This window comes from Schistocerca piceifrons, chromosome 1, assembly GCF_021461385.2.
Source record: "Schistocerca piceifrons isolate TAMUIC-IGC-003096 chromosome 1, iqSchPice1.1, whole genome shotgun sequence".
Classification (NCBI taxonomy): Eukaryota; Metazoa; Arthropoda; class Insecta; order Orthoptera; family Acrididae; genus Schistocerca; species Schistocerca piceifrons.
The window spans coordinates 1,010,896,238-1,010,922,886 of NC_060138.1; the positions used below are offsets into that span (position 1 = coordinate 1,010,896,238).

At 40.4% G+C, this 26,649-nt stretch overlaps 1 protein-coding gene across 1 annotated transcript in view; it reads right to left on the bottom strand.

Moving 5' to 3' along the window:
- The window catches only part of LOC124777173 (parathyroid hormone/parathyroid hormone-related peptide receptor-like), a gene marked incomplete at its 3' end in the record, with an annotated part of 209,890 nt that overhangs the window by 23,329 nt on the left and 159,912 nt on the right, over nt 1–26,649 (bottom strand). Inside the window, exons 3-8 of the mRNA XM_047252486.1 lie at nt 23,304–23,391; nt 20,479–20,585; nt 14,138–14,269; nt 7,116–7,210; nt 6,558–6,723; nt 200–362 (exon numbers count right to left, since the gene is read on the bottom strand). Of these exons, the coding sequence (XP_047108442.1) occupies nt 200–362; nt 6,558–6,723; nt 7,116–7,210; nt 14,138–14,269; nt 20,479–20,585; nt 23,304–23,391 (751 nt within the window). The remainder of the gene's footprint in view (nt 1–199; nt 363–6,557; nt 6,724–7,115; nt 7,211–14,137; nt 14,270–20,478; nt 20,586–23,303; nt 23,392–26,649) is intronic.

Consider the following 26,649-nt stretch of genomic DNA (forward strand, 5'->3'; position numbering starts at 1 on the left):
GAACAATGAGGCTCAGAGTGAAATTGTAATTATTCCAGCTGAGATTTTATGATGTTATTACTGTCAGAATACATACGACTGTTACGGAAAATCTGACGTCATAATTGATTTTAGTTGTCCTTTATCCTAGTAATGTTACTTTATGAACATTCTTCACATATTTACTACTGTTAGCAATTTAAGCTGTCATTGTACATACCCCAGCCTAGAATGATGTAAACCTTAATGCTGCTCCTATCTGAAAAGAGTGCGCTGAAAATAAGGTTGTGTAAATATAGGGCCTCCATCAATATCCAACTGTAATTCGCCAGCATGAAATACTGCCATATGCTTGAAACTAGTTTACAGTCCCAGATGGTTCCCTGTGAAAGAAAAAGGCAGTATGTCAAATAAATTATTTTTGTAAGAGACAACAAAGGGGCTGATTACAATGCCAGATAGTGACTACAAATATTAATTTTCATGACGGTTACCATATATTACAGTTTTATGAACACGGCAATTTATGAGTCATATTTTCTAGCTCTGACAGAACAACTGTATACACATTTTATCTTACTAGACACATATCCAAATTAATTTACAACAGACATTCTGATACCTTCACAGTAATGATTGAACAACTGTGTCAGCAGTGGCCGAGGTCCATTTTACTTCATTAAACTGATAACTGATTCGAATAAAGATATCAGTACTGGTGGCAACTGGACTAATGTACTCTATTATCTATGAGCTACTACAGAAGAAGATGAACTGTGAGCGTTAAATCAGACAATGCTGCAGCTGCGCGACAAGTGGTACTCGACATGTTCACAGTTCCACAGAGGTGACTGGTGGCTGGCTACTTCCATCGAGGCGATTAGTCGAAGCAGTCGATAATAGTATGGGTGTCTCCTGTTACTAAACTGAAGCTTTCATATGCGAAGAGTATCACCTCATCGTAACACATACTCCTGCCACAGAGCTCAAGTGGCTAGTGTACTCCGCGCCAGACATCTGAAAGCATGGGTGACGTCACGGAGAGAACCGCAGCGAAACTCGATACAAGAGATAACTGACTGCATGTACTCACCTTCAATCACTATAAGGCAGCTCAGTTATCCTTCCAGTTCTCCATCATCTTCAGAATGAGAAACACTGTAATCACTTTCGCAGTCACTATCTACGCCACATAAACGTATTTATCTGTTATAGACTTCATCGTCGAAAGAGGTTTCTTGCAGCATGTATTCTCGCTCAATTGTTAACGGATTCACACAACGGACTCCAATCTTCTTTAGTCATTGAATTAAATTTCTCCTCACACAAATGTTATGTTATTAGAAACTACCCTACCTTTCACAATAGACCAAATATTCACTATTGGATGTAATTCCTGGTGGTACGTAGGAAGGGGTAAAACAACGTGAGACGCACTTTTGTAGAATCTTATTTTACGAAATACTCGAAGGATCCTAACTTGGTTCTTCAACCACCTCGTACAGAATAGGTTTCAGCATGTCATCTGAGAATGGGATACGTCGCTTCCTGATATTGTCTTTATTGGAATTAGACGTTGGAGCTTTATTTCAACGCTGCGATCTGGAGCAGAGTCGAGAATTAGCACACAGTTAGGTTTTACATTCAGAATCACCTTTCGTGTCAAACACTTTTCATAATTTTGTTGGTTCGTTTGGTTGTGATAATCTCCCGTTGCTTGATATGACTTCCACATGACAACGGTCTTCTGAATACAGCCATTTCAATCGGCTCAATGAGTTATTATTAGGCGCTGTCCCTTTAATACCGGTCTGAGGAGTGCAATCACGTTTGATGATAAAATCATAGTTTCGTAATGAAAACAGTATATATTTCATCCTCCCTAATTTTTTAATTGCTTCAAATGTGCAATTATCTTTTATGGTCAGAAAGGAGAAATTCCGATATCTGGCGCATTCGGGCAGTGAAAGAACTCATTAACGACGAATAAAAATTTGTACCAAGCCCATGGTTCGAACCGGGGTCTTCTGTTTATTGGACAAAGAAGTTAAACTATTTGCGTGATCTTCGCAGAGTGATTACACATTACTACAGACTTCCCAAGTATACGCCTCGCCCTCACCCAAACTCCTATTTTGTGCATGCTACCAACGTAGCGCCGCTTAGCCTATTTTACTCTTTTTGCTCGTTGCATCACCCGGAGGCTCTCACGAGGTCGGACGAAGAGTATTCTGCACAATTAATATATTAGCCTCCACGGTGCATAGGTGAAAGGAATACAGTAGAAAACCAATAGGTAGCTTTAACAGATGAAGTATTGGAGGCGTCAGAGGGTCAAATAGGTAAAAATACAAGGCCTAGTAGAAATCCCTGGCTGAAACGAGATACTGAATTTAAATGATGAAAGGATAAAATTTAAATGTAGCAGATGAAGCCGACGAAATGGAATACAAACGTTTAAAAAATGAAATTAGCAGGAAGGGCAAAACTGCTAAGCAGGAATGGCTACAGGACAAATAAAAGGATATAGAAGCATATTTCATTAGGGAAAAGGCAAATTAAAGAGGCAAGCTGTACGAATATCAAGAGTTCAGTTCGTAAAAGAAGAGAAAGTTGAAAGATGGAAGGCGTATATAGTGTCTATACAGGGGAGACGAACTTGAAAGCAATGTTATAGAAAGGGAAGTGGACGTAGATGAAGGTAGGTGGGAGATACGAAACTGCGAGAAGGATGTGAAAAAGCTCTGGAAGATCTAGGTCGCAACAATGCCCAGGGAGCTGACGATATTCCGTCAGAACTGCTGATAGCCTTTGGAACGCCAGCGAGACAAAAGTCTTCGGTCTGGTGAGCAAGGTGCATGAGCCATTAAAATACCCTCATACTGCAAGAAGAATCTAGTAATTCCAATCCCAAGGAAAGCAAATGCTGTCAGATGTGAAAATTACCGAACTCTCAGTATATTATGTTTTGGTTGCAAAATACTAGCACGAATTACTTAAGGAAGAATGGAAAAACTAGTAGAAAACACTCTCGGGGAAGACCAGTTTGGATTTCGGAGAAATGTAGGAACACGCGAAGCAATACTGACCCTACGACTTATCTTAGAAGATAGGTTAAGGACAGGTAAGCATACTTTTATAGAATTTGTAGACTTCGAGAAAGTTTTTGACAATGTTGACCAAAATACTCTCTCTGAAATTCGGAAGATAGCAGGGGTACAATGCAGCGAGCGAAAGGCTATTTACAACTTGTACAGAAAGCAGAAGTCAGTTGTAGGAGTCGAGCGGCATGAGAGGAAAGCAATGGTTGAAAACGGAGTGAGAAAGAGTTGAAGCCTTTCCCCGGCATTATTCAATATACACACTGAACAAGCAGTAAGGGGAACCAAAGAAAAATTTGGAATAGGAATTAAAGTTCAGAGAAAAAAATAAAAACTTTGAAGTTTGATGATGATATCGTAATTCTGTCAGATACAGCGAAGGACTTGGAAGAGCACCTGAACACAATGGACAGTGTCTTGAAAGGTGAGTATAAGATGAACATGAACAGAAGCAAAACAAGGATAATGGAATTAAGTCGAATTAAATCAGGTGATGCTAAGGGAATTAGATTAGGAAAGGAGATGGGTTTCTATTTGGGCAGCATAATAACTGATGACGGTATAGAACGTGCACGGGCAATGGCCAGAAAAGCATTTCTGAAAAAGAGATATTTGTTAACATCGACTCCATATTAAGTGTGAGGAAGTCTGTTCTGAAGGCATTTGTCCGAAGTGTAGCCATGTATTAGATAAAAAGAGAATAGAAGCTTTAGAAATGTGGTGCTACGGAAGAATACTGGATATTAGATGGGTGGATCACGTGACTAATAAGGAAGTACTGAATAGAAATGGGGAGACAAAAAGTTTTGCCACATCTTGACCAAGAAAAGGGATCGGTTGAGATGAGACATTCTGAGACATCAAGGGGTCACAAATTTAGTGTTGGAGGGAAGTGTGGGCTGGGAAAGGGGGGGGGGGTAAAAGTCGTAGAGGGATACCCAGAGATGAATACAGGAAGCAGATTCAGAGAGATGTAGGTTGCAGTAGTTATTCGGAGATGAAGAGTATGGCACAGGACAAAATAGCATAGAGAGCTGAATCAAACGATTCGTCGGACTGAAGAGCACAACAACAACAACAACAACAACATAGGCACAGCTCATACAGAAATTATTATTTTCTCAAATATAGCTTGTCTCTAATTGCATGAGCCTGCTTCATACTTTTTTGTTTTTAGCGGAAACCTAATTTCCTTAATAACTGCCTTAGCGTTGCTACTTCGAAATTCTATAGCTTCTTTCAACCTCTGTTTAATTGCTTCCACAGTAGACACTCGTTTTTCTGTCAAATAAAAGTTGTAGACAATTCTCGTAACAACAGCCCCTTTAAAACTATCAGTGTCTCTGCGATTGCCTTGCATTTACTCTTTTCTCTGGAGTTACGAATTTCCTTCCCCCGCCAAACTCCGATAGCCTGCTTCCCCTTTAAATTCTCTAGATACAGATACCCGAAACACCTGTGACCACTGGGCTCTCAAGTGACTCAGGAATCTCCTATCTCCTATCTCCTATCGCCGAGTGGACACATCTACGATAAACATAAAACCAACTATCAAGGTTTCTGGCTTTCTGTTTTGAAGTACTAAGAAGCGTCATAAAATCCTGAGCTTCTCTGTCGTTCAGGAAGATAGAGATGGTGGCTACAATTACGCAGTGTTGTTAGTAAAACAATATGTCCACTTTTCCGTTGTACCATTGCAAATGGCGGGTATCCGTGTGCGGATCAAGGATCTCCATCAGACTTCGATCTCAGTCTACAAAACACCTGATGACACGACAACAAAAAGCCAGCCACAGTCGCAAAATTCATTTCTTTTATTTACTCGATGAATAATTTGGGACCGGAACCCGTTTTCAAATCATCACAACAGATAGTCAAAATGGTATTTCTGCAAATGTAAAAACTCTGTCAAAAATATATGCTTGTTATGAAGTGCAAATGAACAGTTATTGCACTCTGTTATGATGATTTCAAAATGGGTTCCAAACCGAAGCTAGTCATTGAGTAAATAAAAAAAGTGGAATATGCGACTTCGTCCGGTTTTTCCTTGTACTGATCAACAGAAGTTGGTGACCTGCAGTTGTTCCAGCATGCTGGAAGTTCGTTCCAAACGATAGGCTTTACAAACAACATATAAAAACAATCGTTGTCTCCCTCGGAAAGTCCCTTCCCTCCTAGGCGACTTACTGCCAACATGCACTGTTAGGCTGTAGAAATGCCAATGGAATGGGGAAAACGCTAGTGGATGTACTAGATTTGGAAAACCTTATAGTACTAATTGATGGCTCATCCACACGAATAGTCCGTCCAAATGAAGCCCCGATGTCAGTGGACCTGAGCATAGTACCCGCTGCGCTGTCTCTAGAAACGACGTGGGAAGTGATCATCGATATTTTAGGTTCGGATCAGTTGTCCAATCAAATTATAATAAACGCACAACTCAGGAAAATCGTCAAATACACAATCAGCCGGAAATGAAACACAAACAAACCCATCTGAAACCTATACCAAACACTACTGGAAGGCAAAGAGAATTCGATCATCGGAAATGAGAACCCCGAAAAGGACTTGGGATCTTGGTATCGCTTTTCAGTGAAGTAGCGGAAGAACATAAGGGTGCTACTCAAATAATTTATCTAATGATACAAACTTTCTTGCTCTTAAGGAAGCATAAGCGGCAACCAAGAAAATAAGCACTGCACTGCAGTCTGCAACGAAACTCTATTAACCATGATCTGGAATGTAATACGGAACATTAAAATCGGTCTGACAATGGATACGCACACACCTCCACCATCCTACGTACTTTTGGAAACTTTCTTGTGTATAATAGCTCCACCTGACGTATTGGACAAGAAAGACGGTGCGGAATATGAAGAGGACAACAGTGTCATTACACAACCTTTTTCGCTGGAAGAACTCACGATTGCACTCTTCCAAGGAAAGGGTACTGCACCAGGCCTGGATTACACTGACTACCCAATGCTACGACATATCCCACACTCCACACTGAAGGAAAATGCTGTTGCTGAGAATTTACAATAACTTCCGGACACAAAAGATCAAAATCGGCATGCGTCGTCCCCATCCACGGATCAGTAAAAGATGGGGTAAGGTAGAGTCGTATCAGCCTGCCACTTTACTACTGTGTTCGGCGAAGGTAATGGAAAATATCATTAAGAAGTGCTTAGAGTGGTGATATGGAAACATGAAACTGGCTGTCGGGCCGTATGACGGATGACACTCAGGCTGGCGTCCACCACTGTCTGGGGCATCTCCAGACACTTCTTCGGCCTGGAATCTTATTTAATGGAGTAAAATTATCTTCGGTAATGATTTCCTCTTCGATGACCAAAGAAAACATGTCTGGATACCAATCTGACTGTCACACGCCATAGGAAACGACAACCAGGAGCGATGATCTGATGTCAGATGGTTCATACAGTACTGTATACATTCAAAACAAGTACGACATACCTCTGCAGGCACTCTAAAGTAATATCTGCCACTTCGTTCTACGAGGTTACTTGGAAGACCAACTCCAAGGACGAAAAGCACATCTTTTAACAGTATTACAAATGCTCTCATAATAAATGAAGCAAATAGGTGCATGTGCAATATATTTCGTGGACATCGTAATGTTCTGGAAAACAGAAAACACAAAAATCAATATATCTGGATCTACTGGTTTCAGTAAAATGTATTGTAGTGAAATGTACGTCACTTTTCTAATCTTCTAAGACATATTTCTTTTACTTTTGTAGTTTAAAAAATTTCATTGAACAGTGTCGGAAAATTGAGTCTTTCAAGAACACAATTTGTATGATACTACAGATATTCGATAAATTCAGCAGTTACAAACAACCTCCGAATCAACAACTGCAGTGTGATACGGTACAATAAGAAAAACCTCAATTTATATTCTAATTAACTTTATATTAAATTATATTCAAAATTTTGGTGTACTGAATGATAACTATTTAAATGTGTAAATGCAACGGATTTACATGATTTATGGTAAACATAGTGACATACCTCACAGAAGCCAAAATGGAGAAAGCAAGAAGTAGTGACAGAAGAGAAATGCTATACCCAGCTCTCGAAATATCAGTTACAACTGGCAGGTATGCCTGGAAAAAAGACATATAATTAAATATATAGAATTTCATGCATATTACTGTCCTGATGTGAAGCAAATTACTGTTCGCAAAAGTTTCGAATTCCCAACATCACAACTCTGAATATGAAAAAGATATACCCTTCACAAAAGACAAAATATTCGGTATCGTATTGCTTTGTATCTGTTAATTTTTTTTGCTCTGCACATTTTATTTTAGTAAGGGGGAAAAGAAGGTCTCATGCTCATTACCCACATCTTCTTCCACGTCCAGCCAGTCATCCCAACTAATTACCCGACTTGCTGTCACATCGGTTATCCTACCTTAGTGAATAGACAACACTAAGTGTCACACATTAGCAGATGTTTTCGGAGTAAAAGTACCGGGTGGTTATAACTAAAGTTCGGCTGCCCATAGAAGTCCAGTGTAGACTTTAATTGTTGTATGACAGCGAGACGTAGTACACAACCGATTTACGGAGGGAAAAAGCTCCAATTTTGGCCACCAGTTGCAAATCTGGCACTTTCACCCCAGGAAAAACGTATAGATATATTTCCATATGTAATGGATGAGGAATGGGAAGTGGACAGAAATGGTCAAACAGGTGAGAAAGGCATAATGTTGATTTTGTCGTTATCTGTCGTTTGCATAATTTGTTCATATGAGCACCGGAGACGTTAACGAAATGCTGCATCCGTCAAATGACGTGGTGAACAGTTGCTCGCTGCAGCTCTGGCGGAATCTGACTTAGGCGTTCCTGTACACTGGCTCTCAGATCAGGTAGAGATCGAAAGTGTCCCTAGTAAACGCATTTTTTTATATAACAGCAGAAGCAAAAGTCACACCGATTATGGTCAGATCTTGCTAGCCATGCACCTGGAAATCCTCTGAATATACCACGTTCGTGGAAGGTTGCATTACACAGATCTCTCACTGGCTGAGCGACATGAGGCATTGCCTCATCTTGCATGAAAGTAGTTGTTTCCACACATTGTCTTCTTTAAAAGCAGGAATCATACGCTGTACAAGGCCGCAAAACTTTTAGTTCTGTTGTTGACCATGGGATGGATAATTCTCGTGACACTGCACTAACGCTAGAACAACCCGGGGCACGTCCTGCGTGATCAGTAACAGCAACAGCAACCCCGTCGATAACTTCCATAGGATAAGATGCCTTCCTCTTCCAGGTGCCACACCAAGCTCACCCTTGTTTCCGAATTTCATTATAATACCCTTTAAACAATCTGATGAAATCGGGCTTCTTCCAGACCTTTCAGTCGGCAATACTCCCTCAGTGCGGTAGTGTAATTGCTACCCTTCACATAAAACAGTTTCACTAACAGCGCACGGTCTCTCCTCTCAGCAGCCATACTGTTCATTCACATGTCAAATGACAAAGTGGATGAAATACCGTCACGCAGTGTACAGAGCTAGATTAGAGCCTTATGGCCACAACTGAAACTAATTTACTATCCAGCGTAAATTGTTTTCACATTAGCGCATTAGTATATGTAAGAAGTTTTGGTGCCATACGATAATTACACTCCACAAGCGACCTCTGTGAGTAGCTGCACTTTAATTATAACCACCCAGTTTGATTCGACCCCATGTTTGTAATAGTTATATCCGTTGTGTATTAAACAAGTTGACTCGCACTCGATTGTGGCTGGCTAAATGGGTCATTTATACATTACGACTACAATAATACTAATCCCACATTCTTCGCTGTGCGATAGTTGTTAAATGATGGCTACAGCATAGACAAACCTCACGCAGACTAACAGTAAAGATTATACTACATAACGACTATATCACACATGGGGATTTAGCTGCTCCTAGCAATGGGTTTTATGCGCACTACAAAGCAAAATCCACGTGCGAGATTTTAATACTCTCTCGATCACTACGAGCAAACTATCTGCCTACAACAAAAAAAGCACAGGACCTTTTTATAGCAAATTTAATGTAGTTAATTTTTATACTGGGATGTGTGTTCGATAGAGACCGTAGTTTCTTTATTATTTAAGGGAAACAAAAGTGACCTGAAAATTGGTTTTTCTTTAATTACTCGAAAGCCATGGTCTCTAGCGCATGCTAGTACAAAATTTAACGCAGATGTGAAGCACGCGACTCACTGATCGGTTTCTAGCACAATGCGATAGTATCATTCCATTGGATAGAAAGAAGTCTAGACTTCTGCCTGACACTGAGCAACACATTAAATTCCATGCAAAACACACCACCAAGTGCGATTTCCTTTCACAGAGATAGCAACTTACAGTTTTACATATTAATAACATTCGCACCGACAAGGAACTGATCAACGCCTCGTATAATTGATATGCCGTTGACCATTAATTGGGAAGTTTTTGTGTATAAAACCTCCTGGCAGATTAAAACTGTGTGCCAGACCGAGACTCGAACTCAGGGCCTTTGCCTTTCGCGGGCAAGTGCTCTACCATCGGAGCTACTCAAGCAAGACTCACGCCCCCTCCTCACAGCTTTACTTCTGCCACTACCTCGTCTCCTACCTCCCAAACTTCACAGAAACTCTCCTGCGTACTTTGCAGAACTATCTCTCCTGGAAGAAAATATACAGCGGAGACATGGCTTAGCCACAGCCTGGGAGATGTTTTCAGAATGAGATCTTCACTCTGCAACGGAGTGTGCAGAGATATGAAACTTCCTGGCAGATTATAACTGTATTGCCGTGAATGGCAAAGGTTCCGAGTTAGAGTCTCGGTCCGACACACAGTTTCAGTCTGCCAGGAAGTTTCATACCAGCACGCACTCCACTGCAGAGTGAAATTCACATTCTGGAAACATCCTTGCGTATAGTTTTTAGCAGAACAACATCCTTGTTGTCTACAAAAGACTTTCAGATTATATATTTAGACCATAAAAAATTGCACAAGGACGATGTTTATAGATTAAATTTACCCTGTGAGTATATGCCTTACGCATTTTGTAGGAGACACAGATTTGTTAATATTGCAAACATTTTAAAACTGGAGACAGTAACAAGCTCTACGGCAAAGCTATAAAAGTACGGTAATTTATATTCAGAATGAGATTCTCAAGTCCGGAACCGCACGACTGCTACGGTCGCAGGTTCGAATCCTGCCTCGGGCATGGATGTGTGTGATGTCCTTAGGTTAGTTAGGTTTACGTAGTTCTAAGTTCTAGGGGACTGATGACCACAGCTGTTCAGTCCCATAGTGCTCAGACCCATTTGAACCATTTGAGATTCTCACTCTGCAGCGGAGTGTGCGCTGATATGAAACTTCCTGGTAGATTAAAACTGTGTGCCGGACCGAGACTCGAACTCGGGTTCGAGTCTCGGTCCGGCACACAGTTTTAATCTGCCAGGAAGTTTCGGTAATTTATATTGTTTGGAAATATACTAAACGCATGTAGCTGCGGAATTTGTAGTGCACATATTTTTAGTTGAACAGACTTTAAAGTGAGGCACAACTGCTTCAACTCACAGCAACATTCTGTATCTAAACAGAGAGAATAGGGATAATCCCTATATAGCTCAACTTTTAGTGGTTTTACCTCACGATCGTAATCTTTCAGACATTCTCTTCGAAAAAAAAAAAAAAACTGATCAGCACCTGCTTAACACTGTCAAAACGTGACAGCAGAGGTAACCCAAACAATACCTCTGTATATAGACATGTGGTGCCCGATTTAATCGGCTTTCAGTACACCTAGACAGTCTTCCATAGAGTTTAAAGGCACACCATCCATCTGAATCTCATTCCCTGTCGAGTATTACAGCTGTGACACTTAGGCCGGTAGTACATAGTTCTATATCATATGTAAGCGAGTGTTTGCGGTGTGAGAGTATAGTTATATGAAACGAATGAATATTCCACACACCCACGAGACACGGGTTGTAGTAATGAGACAGAACACTACAGAATTCGGAATCTGGCTAACATATACAGGGAGCAACCAGCTTGTACACAAATCATACGTCACTAACCTAGCAATAGCAATAAAACTACTCGAGGGAACTTAATTTATAGCACGAAAAGTATGTGATTCCGTTTCCACAAAATCTCTCCGCAGCAAAACAATTGTAATTAATTACCTGTGGAAGACTGGCATAGCATCTGTTGGAATTCACGCGGCCTAGATGCAGATGTAACAATACATTCATCACTTAGCATTATTGCCTAGTCTGCGCAGAATATATATCTACCTGCCTTCCAAGAATGCCTACAGCCTCGCAAGAAATTCACAGCAGTGTGATAATACATACATGAATAAAGGCGTATTTGAAAATTATCTGTTGCCATAACGTCTGTAGACGCGCGTGCAAGGCATCAGGTGAAAGGGGAAAACCTGTTACGACCACACACCAGCCTGTTATAGCCGCAAAGACACCCAAACGATGGAATCGTTTACAATTCTCACTTTATTAATATCCATTTGTTTTACACATGAAATAGATGCACTGATGGTGGTTCAGTCAGAAATTAAAATAGGCCTCCTAAACAAAAACAAAAAGTTTACATGCGTACAAAGATCCAGAAGGCAATCACGGGGAGTAAACAGTCTAAAAACAATAGCAACGGTATTTAAGCTACTAAAACATCTAGGAACATCTATCATAACAACATTAGCAAGCACGCATACACACCCATGAACATCCACTCTAATGTCAGAACTTCATGTCGGTAAACTATTATGATACCAGAGTCATGAGAAACGTTATGGCACAGTAAATTTTCACTCGTTCAGTACACAAATGTAATGCTTATCTGGGTCATAATTTCTTATTACATATTAGACGCAGACTTGATTCTGTGACTTTGTCTGTCGATACGTATTTACTATTATGATAATGTTAATAAGCAATAATATCGGACCTAACAATGAAAGAGTATTAATCATCAATAAATAGAGGACAATTGCTGCAAATCTACTAGAGGTGTACAGAGATACTGTATCTAGTATTACATCAGTGTATGGGGAAACCTCATGAGCTACACTGGAAGAATAATTAAATTTAGTAAAGGACTGTATTAAAAATCATTGCGACCGACCTATGCCAGGAAGATGATGGCTTAATACAGATCTAGAAAACGGTGTCAATGAAAATATTAGGACGGGATCTGAAGAAATCACTCAATCAGTCTCTAGCGGAACTTGCGTGTAGAACTTTAAGGCCAAAGCATTTAGACTACGAATGTCCATTAAATGTAGTTTTCCCAATGGTTTACACTTCTCTTACAACACAGCGTTTCAGTTTCAGTGCAGTCACATTCAGTAGGTTTTCAGATGGTAAAGTTCTCATTGTCTCCAAACGTATATGTTCATACATAAATTTATGTCACAGATCTGCCCACGTTTACCCAACTACAACGCCACCAAGATCTGTATATTTGCTGTCACTTTTTTAATTAGTAATCCGTGCAACGCAGATGTTTCTGTGCTACGGAACACAATACACTGCTGTTGCAATTACAAGTATATCTCGTTCAAAAATCTCTATTTTTTGTAGTTGTACTGAATAGTCCTGTGGCACTGGGAGATATTGATACTACTTTGACTTAGATAAATTGTCATCGAAAAATACTTCGGACATAATGGAGTTTACAGCATCTGTATGCTTATTTGATATTGTTGCTGCAATTGTTTCGTTGTTTGTTGTTGATGATGGTGGAGGTGTTTACGATGTGTGAGCATGCGCGTGCATGCGTGCGTGCGTGCCCGTGTGTGTGTGCGTGCCCGTGTGTGTGTGTGTGTGTGTGTGTGTGTGTGTGTGTGTGTTTGTGTTTGTGTGCATATTCTGTTTTGCAGGCATTAGATGAAGCTCAGCACAGATGTTAAGCACGATACTTCTTGCACTGTAAAACCGTCGTAGCAGGTACACAAAATGTACATCGAACTAAAGATTTAAAAGTCTATCGTAAGTTTAAGCTTCATGCTTTTTCTTATACCCCCTTGGTAAAATTACAACTAAAGTCATTAATGAATATTTATCTGAATATTAAAAGTTGTGGAATGGAGTACTTCAAAATAAAAAGAGGTTCTTAGTTCGCCTTCACTCTTTCATAGGCATATATATATTGACAGCTTGAATCCAATAGTAGTTTTATTAGCAGGATGACAAAACTTCTGGGACTTGCAGAGTAAATTACAGAGTATTTCTTCTAGGACTTAATAAAACGTCAGTACTGTGATCAGTACAACACATTTAACGGCTTAAAATCTTATAAGACACGAGTCTGTCTTAGATACGTCTGACGAATGTAAAAAATTCCCCTTCAATACTGACAGCAACATCATTAGATACAATGAAGGCAGGTGGAATTGAATATTTTCCTGGGAAGTGAAGCGAATGGTAATAATGCTACTGTAAATTCATAATGTTATTATAATTAGGTAGTTTGCCTACACTTAGTGATCAATGATCAGAGGTCATGAGCTCTGATAACTTCTCAGTCGTTATTCGGAAAGCAGCATACATCATGAGATCAGCATTTAAAGATTTGCGGAATAATAGAGAAACAGCATCAGATCGGTAACAGTTTCCCATTTTCGTCCGTCCATGTCGGCTCCCAACATATTTTTCTTTATTAGTTGCAAATAGTTCCCTTACGTTATTTTTTAAACTTACTGCATACGGATCTCTGTGCACATGGATGCCAGTTCTCTCTTTAGAGCTATCAGAAACGTACATAATTCCATATCTTGTAAAATTGTGTGTTGCTTTGTACTACCCAGTTCATAGAGAATGTGGTTGCTGGTATACCTGATATTCCTCCATTACTACCAAATTTTCAACATAAAATTTTATTAACACTGTATGTAATCTAGTACAGAAGAACACAGCGAGTGTTATAATAGAAATACATTTGCTATTTTATTTTTTAATCCGTTAAATACATTTTACACTTTAAAGAATAAAAAAGAATTACGTACCGCTAGAGTAGAATCATTAAGAGCTCCCGTAAAAGGCTCAGTCACAGTTGCATATAAAGAATCGTAGCATTCAGAATAGTTACTCCATTGCATCCAGGTACCATTGTCGTGACAGAATCTTGTTGCATTTTGCTGAAAACATGAAAATTATCTTTAGGACCAGCTAATAAAGGAAATGTTTGTAGTCAATTTTGAATGACACGTTAATCATCAGGGAACAAAAGCAGTTTGTGAAGCGTAACTGATGCTGTAGCTTCAATAGAATAATATAAGCTTATAAATGATCATCCGGTGTGACTGTCGTCAAGGGTAGAATTTATAGATAAGACTCTCTTGAAATGTATATGAGCTGAGAGCCACCATCTGCTAAAGTAAGACAAAGGGACATAACTACTAAACGTTTTAACTAAACTGGAATCCACTAGAGAAGCATTTCTCTGCACTACAAAAATCATTCTAGAAACGTTTCATGTGAGCGTTAACTATTTTCTGTAGAATGAAACAACCAAACTAGGATGTAAGCCTTGACTTTTCGTGACTTCCTGAGTAAGATCTCATTTTGAATCTTCATAAAGTGTGTCCTAATTCTGCCACCATATCCTACGGAATGATACTGAAATACACTCTGTGACAAAAAAAGTTAGGCATCCATAAGACATAGTCGGATGTCAATGTAACTTCGTACTTGTAAACAGCTTCGGCGGGTAAGTAGATGATTACAGCTGTAATTTTCTGAGTCACGCAAAGCGCCTACCAGTAATCATTGGTGTTGTTCGTGTTTAGTGTTGTTACCTCACCTGATAGTGTATACACGGGGCGTGAATAGCGTCAGATGTTAAGGACGTGGTGTTGCCGCGTACTCCTGTGAGACAGCGTTAGCAGCAATTGATACAATTTTAAGATGCCTCATTATGGATCTCTCTTTGGCCGGATAATCGAAATACGTAATATCCTGATTGGTGGTATACTCGGATGTGGCAGTGGCCTCATGTTGTACTGCATGGGAACGTGAGGGCAGACATACTAGTCGTCAAGGGTCTGGTCGACAACGTCTTATTACCACAATGGAGGATCGCCATATTGTGCAGCAAGCACATCGTAACCCCTTCATACCTCCGTCTGCTGTCCGAGGAGAAGTAATGCGCTGCCTACAACGTTCTGCGTCATCCAGCACCATTTGTCGGAGTCTAGCAGCCACCGGTCTGGACACTTGCCGGCCCATGCATAGCCTGCTGTCAACGCCATGACACAAACGGATATGCAGTGACCAGGAAGCATTGACTACTGGTGAATTGCTTCCAATTCCCTGCGGTGATGAATCGCTATTCTGCGTTACCCAATGCTATCGTCGGCGAGAATGGCGGCCACATGGGGAAAGATCCCATTCTTCCAATGATTTGTATACGCTGCTGGCATCATGGTGTGGGAAGCCATCAGATATGGCTTGAAGTCACGGCTGGTAAGGCATGAGGGACATGTCATGTCACAACGGTACATCACGAGAATCTTGAGTCTTCATGTCTTACCTGCCACGCGACAGTACTGTGGTGCCATTTTTCAGTAGGGCATTGCTCGCACACACATTACTCGAACTGTTAGCGTGATGTGACGGTAGTCCAGTGGCCAGCAGGATCCACAGGTGTCTCCTCGAAAGAACATGTGTGGCATCATGCCGGACATGAACTCCGTCCAGGAGCCTGTATCAAGGATATCATGGGCGCAGTAGGTGTGCGCCAGTTTGCCACAGGAGATTATACAACGGCTTTATAACACTTTATTCAACCTAATCAGTGCTTAGACCATGGCCAGAGGCTGTGCAGCACTATGCTAATAAATAGGCACATACTGCCAAGATATTTGAAAATTAGACTCGATTTTGCAACCACTGAAATAACATCACATATACTCTCAACTCGTGATGGTTCATTTCGTTTCCTATTCCCGTTCTGGGTGCACACTTTTTTTGTCATGCAGTGTAGTAACTTTGGTTAGCTCGAGTGAAATATCATACAGAACATTGGTACCAATCTTCTCCCAGGGAAAGGAACATGTCTGTATCTTATAATGCACATGTTGAATGTTAGAAAAAATATATAAAACTATTTGGTAATAAATGTTTTCGGTGGGTAGGAGAGTTGTTAGTCAGGAAACTAATTAATGAGCAATTGGACGTCCACGTGAAACTCCTACAATTATTAGTCCAAGGGGACCTAATGACCGTGAAACAACTAGTAATCAACATCGAGGAGGATGCTCTCAAATAATTACACGGTGACGGCATTAAATACCAGTGACATAAAATTTAGCGACTTTATCACGGATCCAGAATGTGAATTAATCTGTGTGAAGTTTAGCGTCAAAGGTCGGTCAACAATCGTAATCGAATATTTTTACAGACCATCTGGGTCAGGAGTTGTAACTGTAGACCGCTTCATCAATTCTACATGATTACTCTGCAGTTCACAAGTTAGTGCCTCGTAGAGAATTCGAAGAACCGCTTTCAAGCTGTTTTTATGCCATTCCACTTTCGAACAGTGCGCGGGAAAAAGCTAATACTTAAATCTTGCCGTGAGAACTCTGCTTTCTCATATTTTATTATGATGATCGTTTCTCCCTATGTAGGTGGACACAAAAAATACACTAACGGAAAAACGTCGCAACGCCAAAACGTAATTAATATAAACTAAGTGAATTTCGGAAATATATTTGTCTAGATAACATATATAAGTGATTCACATTGCAAGCTCACAGGTTAATGTAAGAGCGAGATATGCCATTGCAACTGTGAAATGCTGATGTACTAATAACCAGTGTAACGCCAAAATGTTGAATGAAAACGTGTGAACGTGCATACATTGTGGTGGACAGGTGCCGGATGTCAGTTTGTTGGATGGAGTTGCACGCCTGTTGCAATTGGTCAGTCAATACAGAGACGATTAATGCTGTTTGTGGATGATGCTGTAACTGTAGTCCGATGATGTGCCAAAAGTGCTCGATTGGAAACAGATATGGTGATCGAGCAGGCCAAGGCAACATGCCGACACTCCGTCCAGCATGTTGGGTTACAGCAGCGGTATGTGGGCGAGCGTTATCCTGCTGGAAAATATCCCGTGGAATGATATTCATGGCCGGTCACTGTGGCCGAGCGGTTATAGGCGCTTCAATCTGGAACCGCGCGACCACTACGGTCGCCGGTTCGAATCCTACCTCGGGCATGGATGTGTGAGATGTCCTTAGGTTAGTTAGGTTTAAGTAGTTCCAAGTTCTAGGGGACTGATGACCTCAGTGTTAAGTCCCATAGTGCTCAGAGCCATTTGAACCATTTTTATGATGTTCATAAATGGTAGCACAATAGGTCGAATTGCCAGATTGACATACAATTTGGCAGTCAGAGTGCCTCGGATAACCACAAGAGTGTTCTTGGTGTCATACGAAATCGCACCCTAGACGACAACAGGAGTTGTAGGTCCAGTTTTTCTAGCACAAAGACGTGTTGGTTACAGCCCTCAGCTGGCCTCTTTCTAACCAACACATAGTCATCACTGGCACCGAGGCAGAACAAGGTTTCATAAAGACCTCCAACCTGCTCTTCAATGAGCCCTCTCATCATACAACTGAAGTCGCAAATGGAGATAGTTTGAGATCATTGGAGTGCACTGGTAGTGACCGATTTGTAAATGTTCGTTGTGTCACTGCGGTGCTAACGTCGTCTGAAATTGCTGATGCAGATGCAGTATATGTGCCAGAGCTATACACTGAACCCAATGATGTTCCCTCTCAGTAGTGCCACGTCGCCGTCCAGAGCCCGGTCTTCCTCCGATCTGACATTCTGGTGACCACCGCTGCCAACGATTATCTACAGTCGCTACATTCCTGCCAAGTTTTTCCACAACATCGCAGAAGGAAAAACCAGCTTCTCGCAGCCCGATTAATCGACCTAGGTCAAACTCTGAGTTGTTGATAACGGCGTCTTTCACCCATTAAAGGCATTCTTGACCAATATCAACTCACAATGTACAATCTCAAAGGAAACTAACGCTCAAGTCCATTACAGTGCGCATTTGAAGCAAATCTGATTTGGATCCTCATAGTGTCACTACTCTTGTGCGACTAGCACGAAATTTGAGTAGACATCATCTTTAGGATGTAGAAACAACCCTAACAACCTTCGTGTCTTTCTTCTTCATGTTGTTAGGTTCATAACTTTCTGAAGGGCATGGCAGCGAGTTGGTATGACATGGATGTACAAAAACTGCCACAGCGTCTACAAATATGCATCGACAGAAATGGAGATTATGTTTTAAAAAATAGCTAAATGTTCAAGCTGTAAACTAATGTAAACCATTGTAGAAATATACAGGTCTATGTAATTATAAAAAACACCTTACTTCTGGGGTTACCCTCGTATATAATACAAAGAATTTGCACACATCTTTTACCATTTTTACATTATTATTTCTAGACCAAATACAGAATAAGCTCTCAGATGAATTTTGTATCTAGGTAACAAGTCCAAGGAATTTCAGGTACCAAATTAGATCTTGTTGCTATATGATTTTGTAGATAATTATGAAAAAGCTTAAACAAAATGTAACAATATCCAAGAACCACAATGTAGCCTTATTTTCCGAAGAAATGACGTTATATTCAAGTCACTTATAAATTTAATTGATGTGTAAGGTGTCAGGCAAATCCAACACCTTCCATGAAAACCCTGACATGATAAGCAAATCCAGTAGTATGTCACATAGTTCCGAATAAATTGTGACATTAAATTAACCAAAGTAATACGAGTACCGAGTGAGCAAATGGAATACCACAGACTAGCACAAGATTGCCTAAATGCATGTCATACCTTCCCACCGTGAGACAGACGCAGTTCCGAGGGGAGAAACGAGAACAGAAGCCGAGAGCAGAAACGTGTTAAGCTAGAAGGCCCTACGATAAGGGACGGACACCCATGTCGCCAGCTAACCGACAGGACCCCCCCCCCCCCCAGCCCATGTTAAAAGCTAGAGCCCTCCGGAAGAACAGTATAGATCTTACGATAACACTAAAAGGGCCACACCAGCCGCAAGTTTTAGCGTGAGACTTTTTCGCGTCTCTGTTACGTTGCAAACTTTAAAAACATTGCCCCACTACGGAAAGTATAACGTTTCTCATTGGATAGACAGAATTTTTGTAGGCGGAGCTTAACGTTAACATTGAGACCCCGATTGGTCAGATGAAAACACAGCCAGATAGTTTTTTTTTAAACCAACTTCTGTAAATTGTAGTAAGGAGAAGTTAGAAAAAGAGTCGCTTCCGAGACGGCGAGCTGGATGGAGCTGCATAGCCCGACGCCCCCTGACACTGCCTAACCAACGACAAGGTAATGAACGCACGCGATGCCGCATAATAGCGCATAAAGTTTCACTCAGAACTGCAGAAGTCTCATCTGTAACACCCCCGTTTTGCGTAATACTAGTGTCGATCGTCAATTAAAGCTCATGGTATTCAGATTTGCTACGTAAGTTAAAATCTGAAACGCGATGATTTTTCTGTTATACAATTATTGAGAAGCCACATCAGTCACTGAGATTTACGACAAGTTAGATAAGTAATTAAAGATAATAGAGGGTTACTATAGACCATTTTGATAGTTTTCTCTTTTGTGAAATTTAATTTAAACCTAGTTTATAGATGTGATATGGCATAGGTCATCCTTCGATCCATTGTAGAACTTGTAAACCCATTCAGGGAATATTCGTTCACATTTTTGTTGAACGCAGTTGGTTTTTATCATCCTATATTAAAACATTTCCTTTTATCAATAGTGCAATTTATAAACAATGTTTTGTGAGTAGAATAAAATTTCCAATGGTAAACTTAACTGCTTTTTCGACGTTATTTTGCCAGCTAACTAAAAATAGGAAAGCCTTGAACCCCTTCCACTAAATTTAGTTAGTATTAAGATTATTTTACAAGGAGTGCAGTGGAGCTGACGCTGAACTCATAAAGTATTTGGTTATATCATCGCTAGTCTCACTGAACTCTTCTGAACGCTACATGTCATGTGTGGTCTGGCGTCTTCTTACCAGCAACAGGTCCCAGGTTCAAACTAGTCAATTCCCTAAGAAACACGCTCAGAGCGTCGTTGCGCGAAAGTGGTAGGGAGACACGACTTAGAACAACAGACACCACGCAGAATGTTAGAGATGTTACGGTCCCTAAAATTAATTGTTGCCTTAATTCCTGAATCTAAATGGTATTCTGAAAAATATCTTTTAGCAATCAGAAGAAAGAAAACTGCAGAATCAAGTTTAAGAGGTCAACAGAGGAAACAAAAACAGAGTCAGTACCTTAGGATCAAACCCGAAGAAATATCCTGGGCATGGCAGAATTTGATTTTCTCCAGGCTCTGTCTCTGGCCAGCACAAAATTTGGTCCCATGTTGGTTTGCAAGATCCTGAAAAAAAGAAAATAAATATCATCGTCAACAAATAGATCATGTTGTTACATTTTAAGTACTTGTCAACGTTATGAGACAAAAAACAAATAATTCAGAGTTAGATCTTAAGCTGCCGACAGTAATTAGTGTAATGGGCTGGGGCACTACGAATGCAGTGTGTGGTCATTACGCTGGGAATGTGGGTCTCATGGGTAGCGTGTAAGGGATAAGTCCCTGCAGTCGCACTATCCTCTGTGCCCTCGGTGGCTCAGGTAGATAGAGCGTCTGCCATGTAAGCAGGGGATCCCGGTTTCGAGTCCCGGTCGGGGCACACATTTTCAACTGTCCCCGTTGATGTATTTCAACGCCTGGCGGCAGCTTAAGGTCTTGATTTAGTTATCGTTTCATTCTAGGGAGCTGCAGGGTCACGGTTCGGACATGTTCGAAAGAACAGATACCATCTTCACATATTCACATGTTACGTTGTTACGCGCTGACCAGCGTCTTCGGGAAACAGGCGGCTTGGGAAGACGCATCAGTAACAAACGAAGTCCTGAATGAAGTGAGGAGACGCAGGTGTCTGTTTCAGCTGCAATACACCACGATCCACATGCCAACTTAAGAGACGTTGCTGCAGTCGCTGGTATCACCCTCACATTTGTGTGGCGTACAGTACAAGGTCAGAGATTTCACCCGTACCGCCTGTCACTGACCCAAGAGCTACATGGGAACAGTTTCAATCGCAGAGTTACTTTCTGTGGATGGGCCATGCGTATTTTCACTCTGGACTCCTCAGAAAGCGTTTCGTTTTATGGTGAGCCCACGTTCGCAAAATTATGGTGCAGTGAACCGTGGTAACATGCACTATTAGGCCACAGACAATCCTCGGTGGTTGAGACCCATCGAATATCAACGTTGGTGGTCTCTTAATGTATGGTGTGGAATCCTTAGGGATGAAATCATCGGGCCACACTGTCAGGTGACATGTATCGGGCGTTTGTAGTCGACAGTTTGAATGCTCTCCTTGAACATGTGTATCTAGACATCAGAGACCATATGTTGATGCAGCACGATGGTCACCAGCACAATCTGTTCATGTTGTTGTGGAAGAACTGAACAACAGGCTCCCTGGAAGATGGTTGGGGAGCCGTGGTCCTCATGAATGGCCTATTTAGCACCAGTAAATTTCTTCTTGTAAGAATATCTAAAGAATCGTGTTTATGTCACTGAGGCCATAGCCCCAGATGATCTAAAACGGTGCATAGAGGAAGAGTGTCTCTCCGTGACAACGGCAACGTTACCTCTCGCCCGCATATCCCTTAGAAGTCACGTAGCGTTGTGGACACACATTTGAAAACCTCATTTAAATCAACATTCCGCCGCCAGAACATCAATCACCACAAATTCACTTATTATGTACAGCGTCTGGTATCCGCCCTTGAAAGTTTGAAGGGTTGTAGTTCCCGAATTAAGCGTGATAGAAATGTAATTTAAATTGATTCATACACAGCTGATTCGAGTGTATCATAGAAGAAACTATTGCTCCATTTAAAAAATTGTATCTCTCTGCTGCAAGTCTTTGGGAAGTAACACAATAAGCTATGTTCATAGCGCCGCAGAAAGTGTAACGTTTCTTATGTTGACCTGTCGCAATAAATTCTCGCGTCAGCTATTACTATGCAAGTTACAGAGGCAGACACTTTTGCTGAAACACCCAGATATACAGCCTGCGTCCGTCTAAAAGATTATTATAGTATAGTGTAAAACTTTGAAGTAAATCAGTTGATAGCTTTTAGAAATCTATGTTAACAACTTTTCCACATTATATGATATACATATTTATATACAACATATATTGACAAGGATATAGCGTATTTGGGTCCAAATGTTTGTTAGAGTATTGTGTAAAAATTTGAAGTAAATAGTTGAAAGACTTTTGGAGATTTCAGCCTATGCCTTTCCCCTTTATATAGTATGTAGGTGTTTCTATATAATACAAATTTAAAAAATGTAGTTTACGTCCATCTGAACGTTTATTAGAGTATTGTTAAAAATTTGAAGAAAACAGGTCAAGAACGCTTCGAGTGCAAGCTTATACATCATACGTATTAAAAATGTATAGCTCAGGTCCGTCGGAACGTTATTAGAGCGAATAACTTTTCGAGATATTTGGTAGCAACTTTACTCTACAATTTGTCTTCACACCCTTTATGCCACCCCCTGAAGCCTCTTTGTGTCGATACAGAGGAATGTCTGAAATGTTTTCCTGGGCCTCTCATAAAAAATCACGTGATTTCAACGGTGAGCGTCACAGTTCTCGGCGTCATCGCAGAGGCATCGAAAGAAGGTAAGATGTACGTAAGAAGTGATGTGATGACCCTTCAGTCTTGCGACACGTCCACGGTGGAGCTGGACAGAATTGTTATGAAATTTGGTGCAACTGTGACAGCATTAATCCTCCTTAAAACTCACATAAACTTCTGAACAGTGTTTTTTTTTTTTTTCACCTGTGTCGACACCTTGCTGCTTGAAGCGTAACTTCGTGGGTGCCGTCACAGCGCACCGCGCTTTAGCGCATTTACAGAGGAAGGTTGTACACACCTTAATTAAGTGCACAACGAGAAATAAATTCATATCTCTGTTGGTCGACAAGTCATACAAAGAAAACGACAACATTATCACAAGAATGTGGGTTCATAGGTGTATGGACGAAAAAATATGTCAGGGTAGACTCACCTGAATCATTTGATGGAGATGCAGTTAATAAGTTTCTGCATTCGCTTTCTTTCTGCTTCAAGATTCTCTTCTGCTCGTCCATAACATTCTGTAACAATGGACACTTTTTTATTGTAGATAAGCCAGGTTTAATTAACACACAGTTGTATCTATGTAACAAGTAGTTTAAATTTCGCATAAGTTACTTTACCGTCCAGTAGTTCGATAATACAGCTATCTTTATCTTTACACGGCAATGTCAAATTATAAAACATCACAACTTTCTAAGATATTCGGTTGCAATACGAAGAACGTAGATTCCAATTTCAACCATTGTAAAAAATTTTTATCTTTTCATTTAGATATCCTGTCAATAAATAGCAGAATGTATTTATTTCTTTTAGTTAAATAGTCTTAATGTTGTTCGAAATAAGCACTGCATGAATAGGAAAAGAAGCAGAGGGATACAGCGCTATTTAAAACACACAATATTCTGCACTCAGAGTATTTATCAAACAAGAATATTACATAGAAGAAAAAAGAATAACACGTAAAGAGGGAACAGGTTGGCACCTGCAGGCCGTGTTCAGAGTGCGGAATCGTATTTAACTTTAAAGATTCGATAGAAGTTGGTTAGCTGATTTGGGGGAGGCCACCAAACAGCGAGGTCTTCGGTCCCAGTGGATTGGGTGAGGATGTGGAAGGAAGTTGGCCGTGCTCACTCAAAGGAACCATCCCGGTGTTTGCCTGATGCGATTTAAGAAAATCACGGAAACCTAAATGAGCATGGCCAACGCTGGTTTGAACCGTGGTCCTGCCGAATGCGATTCCAGTGTGCAAACCACTGCGCCATCTCGCTTTTTCGACAGAAGTCATAGAATACAAAGCACTTTAATACCTACAAGAAAAACCGTAAATAATATTCATTCAACAAGCTGAACTGAAATATCTACAAACTACCTTTTGCTGTGAAGAGGTATTCGCTTTTACATTTTGTGAGTTTCAAGACACATAAATATTAATGTTCATTGTGGCACCGTTTATCGTAATTTAAATATACGTATATCTGATCTAAACTGAAGAAAATATTTTTGCAAGTGCAGTAACCCATGGATTCCACATTACGTTTTTTTATAATGATACTTGGATGTAACCAGTAAGCTAACGAATCTTTAAGGTATTAAAATCCCATTTTTCAAACAGCTTAAAACGTATGATTTCTCTGTACATGAGTAAATGTATTAAATATTTTCCTTTGAGCTTGTAAGCGAGGGAAAGTTTTGGAACATTTGTAATTATGCTTAAAGTTCATTGTAAGTCACTAAGTGCTCTCATTATGAAACACTGGCTGAATATAAACTCGGTAACTGGTGTGTCATTTCAAGAAAATGCTAGCTTTTCACGCATCTCAATGTTTATGAACTCGTATCTCAAGAATTACAGGTCGTACAATGATATAGTTTTGCAGACGCATTAAGTGGTATATTTACACACTCTATCGAAAGTGTGTTTCGGAATGAGGTAGTAGAAAGAGGTAATAAATCAAAACTTCATACATGATGCTGGAGTTGGACTGTGTGAAAAAACAAAATTTAACGTGTGAAAAACTTTTTTCTTTCATCATTTTGCGAGAGGTGTCAACCGAAAGGGTTGAAACAGTCACCCACCACGAAGGAATTATCTGAATGGAACGGAATTCGGTAGATTCAATATACATGTACAGGAAAATAAATGAATACAGTTTCAGAAAAATAGGATGATTTATTCAAGAGAAAGAGCTTCACAAACTAAGGAAGTCAACAACATGTTGTTCCATCTCTGGCCCTTATGCAAGACATTACTCGGTTTGGCTGGCCATTGGGGCACAGTTCGGAGCGGAACTCATCACCGAAGTCCGTTCTACTCCAGTTAATGAGATTTCAGACCGGAAAAGTGTCCCGAGTCGCCCTGGACAGATGTGGGACATCAACCTGACTGTCGCCGACACACGATCTGACAACAATGGGCGATAGTGTGGGATACAGCAGAGCTCCTTCAGTTGTTATCTGAGGCACCCTTACAGCCTAGCAGTACGTCTACCATATCCTACGAGGCCGATTTATCTTGGGTTTACATTTCAAAGAGATAACGCCCACCCACACATGGAGACAGTTTCTACTGCTTATCTTCATTCTTGCCAAACCCTGTCTTGGCCAGCAAGGTCGCCGTTAAGGAGCATTACGAGCAGGACCCTCCCAATAGTTCGGGATTTTGCACTTCTAAAACGCCAACTGAACAGAGTTTTGCACGGAGTCCCTCAGGAGGACAATTCTATCAATCAATGAGAAGCAGAATAACTGCTTGAATAAGAGCCAGAAGTAGACCAGTGCGTTACTGACTTGCTCAATTTGTGAAGCTCTTTCTCTTAGAACAAAAAATCGTCAACATTTCTGAAATTGTAACAATTTGTCTGTCTGTACATGTACGTCACATCTACCGATATCCGTCTCATCCTTCGAGGTACGTTGATTTTTTTCCCCTTTTTTAGTTTTTCTAACGCCTACAGCGCTACATTGTGCTGCTATTCACGCCGGCTGCTGGCCATGTCTGTTACCTTGCACGCAACGTAAATTTTCTTATGAAGTTTTACTCTAATGCTGGTTATTTGATGTTTGTGTATGAAACTCCCTACATCCTTCCGTACGTACATTTTAGTTTATGTTCTTCAAAACTTTCATCAATTTTATTGTTTGGTAATTATTTAAGCAGTGTTCCCCAAGATTTTTGTAACATTTCTGTACGTATTCTGAAGATAAATTTATTAACCCTCACTGTCTCCCCTTATTATGTTCTTATGTCCCCCCTTTGTATCGCCTTTTATATGTATCGTTTTCATCTTTTTATTAAATGTATCACTCAGCTGAAGAGCGGCGAATTGTGCTGCTGACAGCCCTCCCCTGCGCATATGGGCAGCGGAATGAAATCACAATAAAGGAAAAAAAAATTCGAAACGTGTGTCAATAAAGCTGAGTTTCTGAACATGAAATGCATGCATTCCTTTTGCAGTGACTATAACCGTAGTGTATAAAATGTTCCATGTGTATACAACCTTTGCATACCTAGATGACTGTATGTGGTGGTTCAAAAAGTATATTTTAGTTCAAGTAAAGACGACCAGTGCAGTAGATATTTGACATTCAAAATATTTCCATAAACATCAGTAACGATGACGTACCATAACATTTGAATTTGCTACTGGCCATGTTATTTTAATTATCATAGCTGATTACGTCACCCACTTTCGGGAGTTACTTACATTTTATTATTTCAGAGTAACCTTTCTCTTTCCCATAAATAATCTGGCAATAAATAATTACAGTTAAACCAA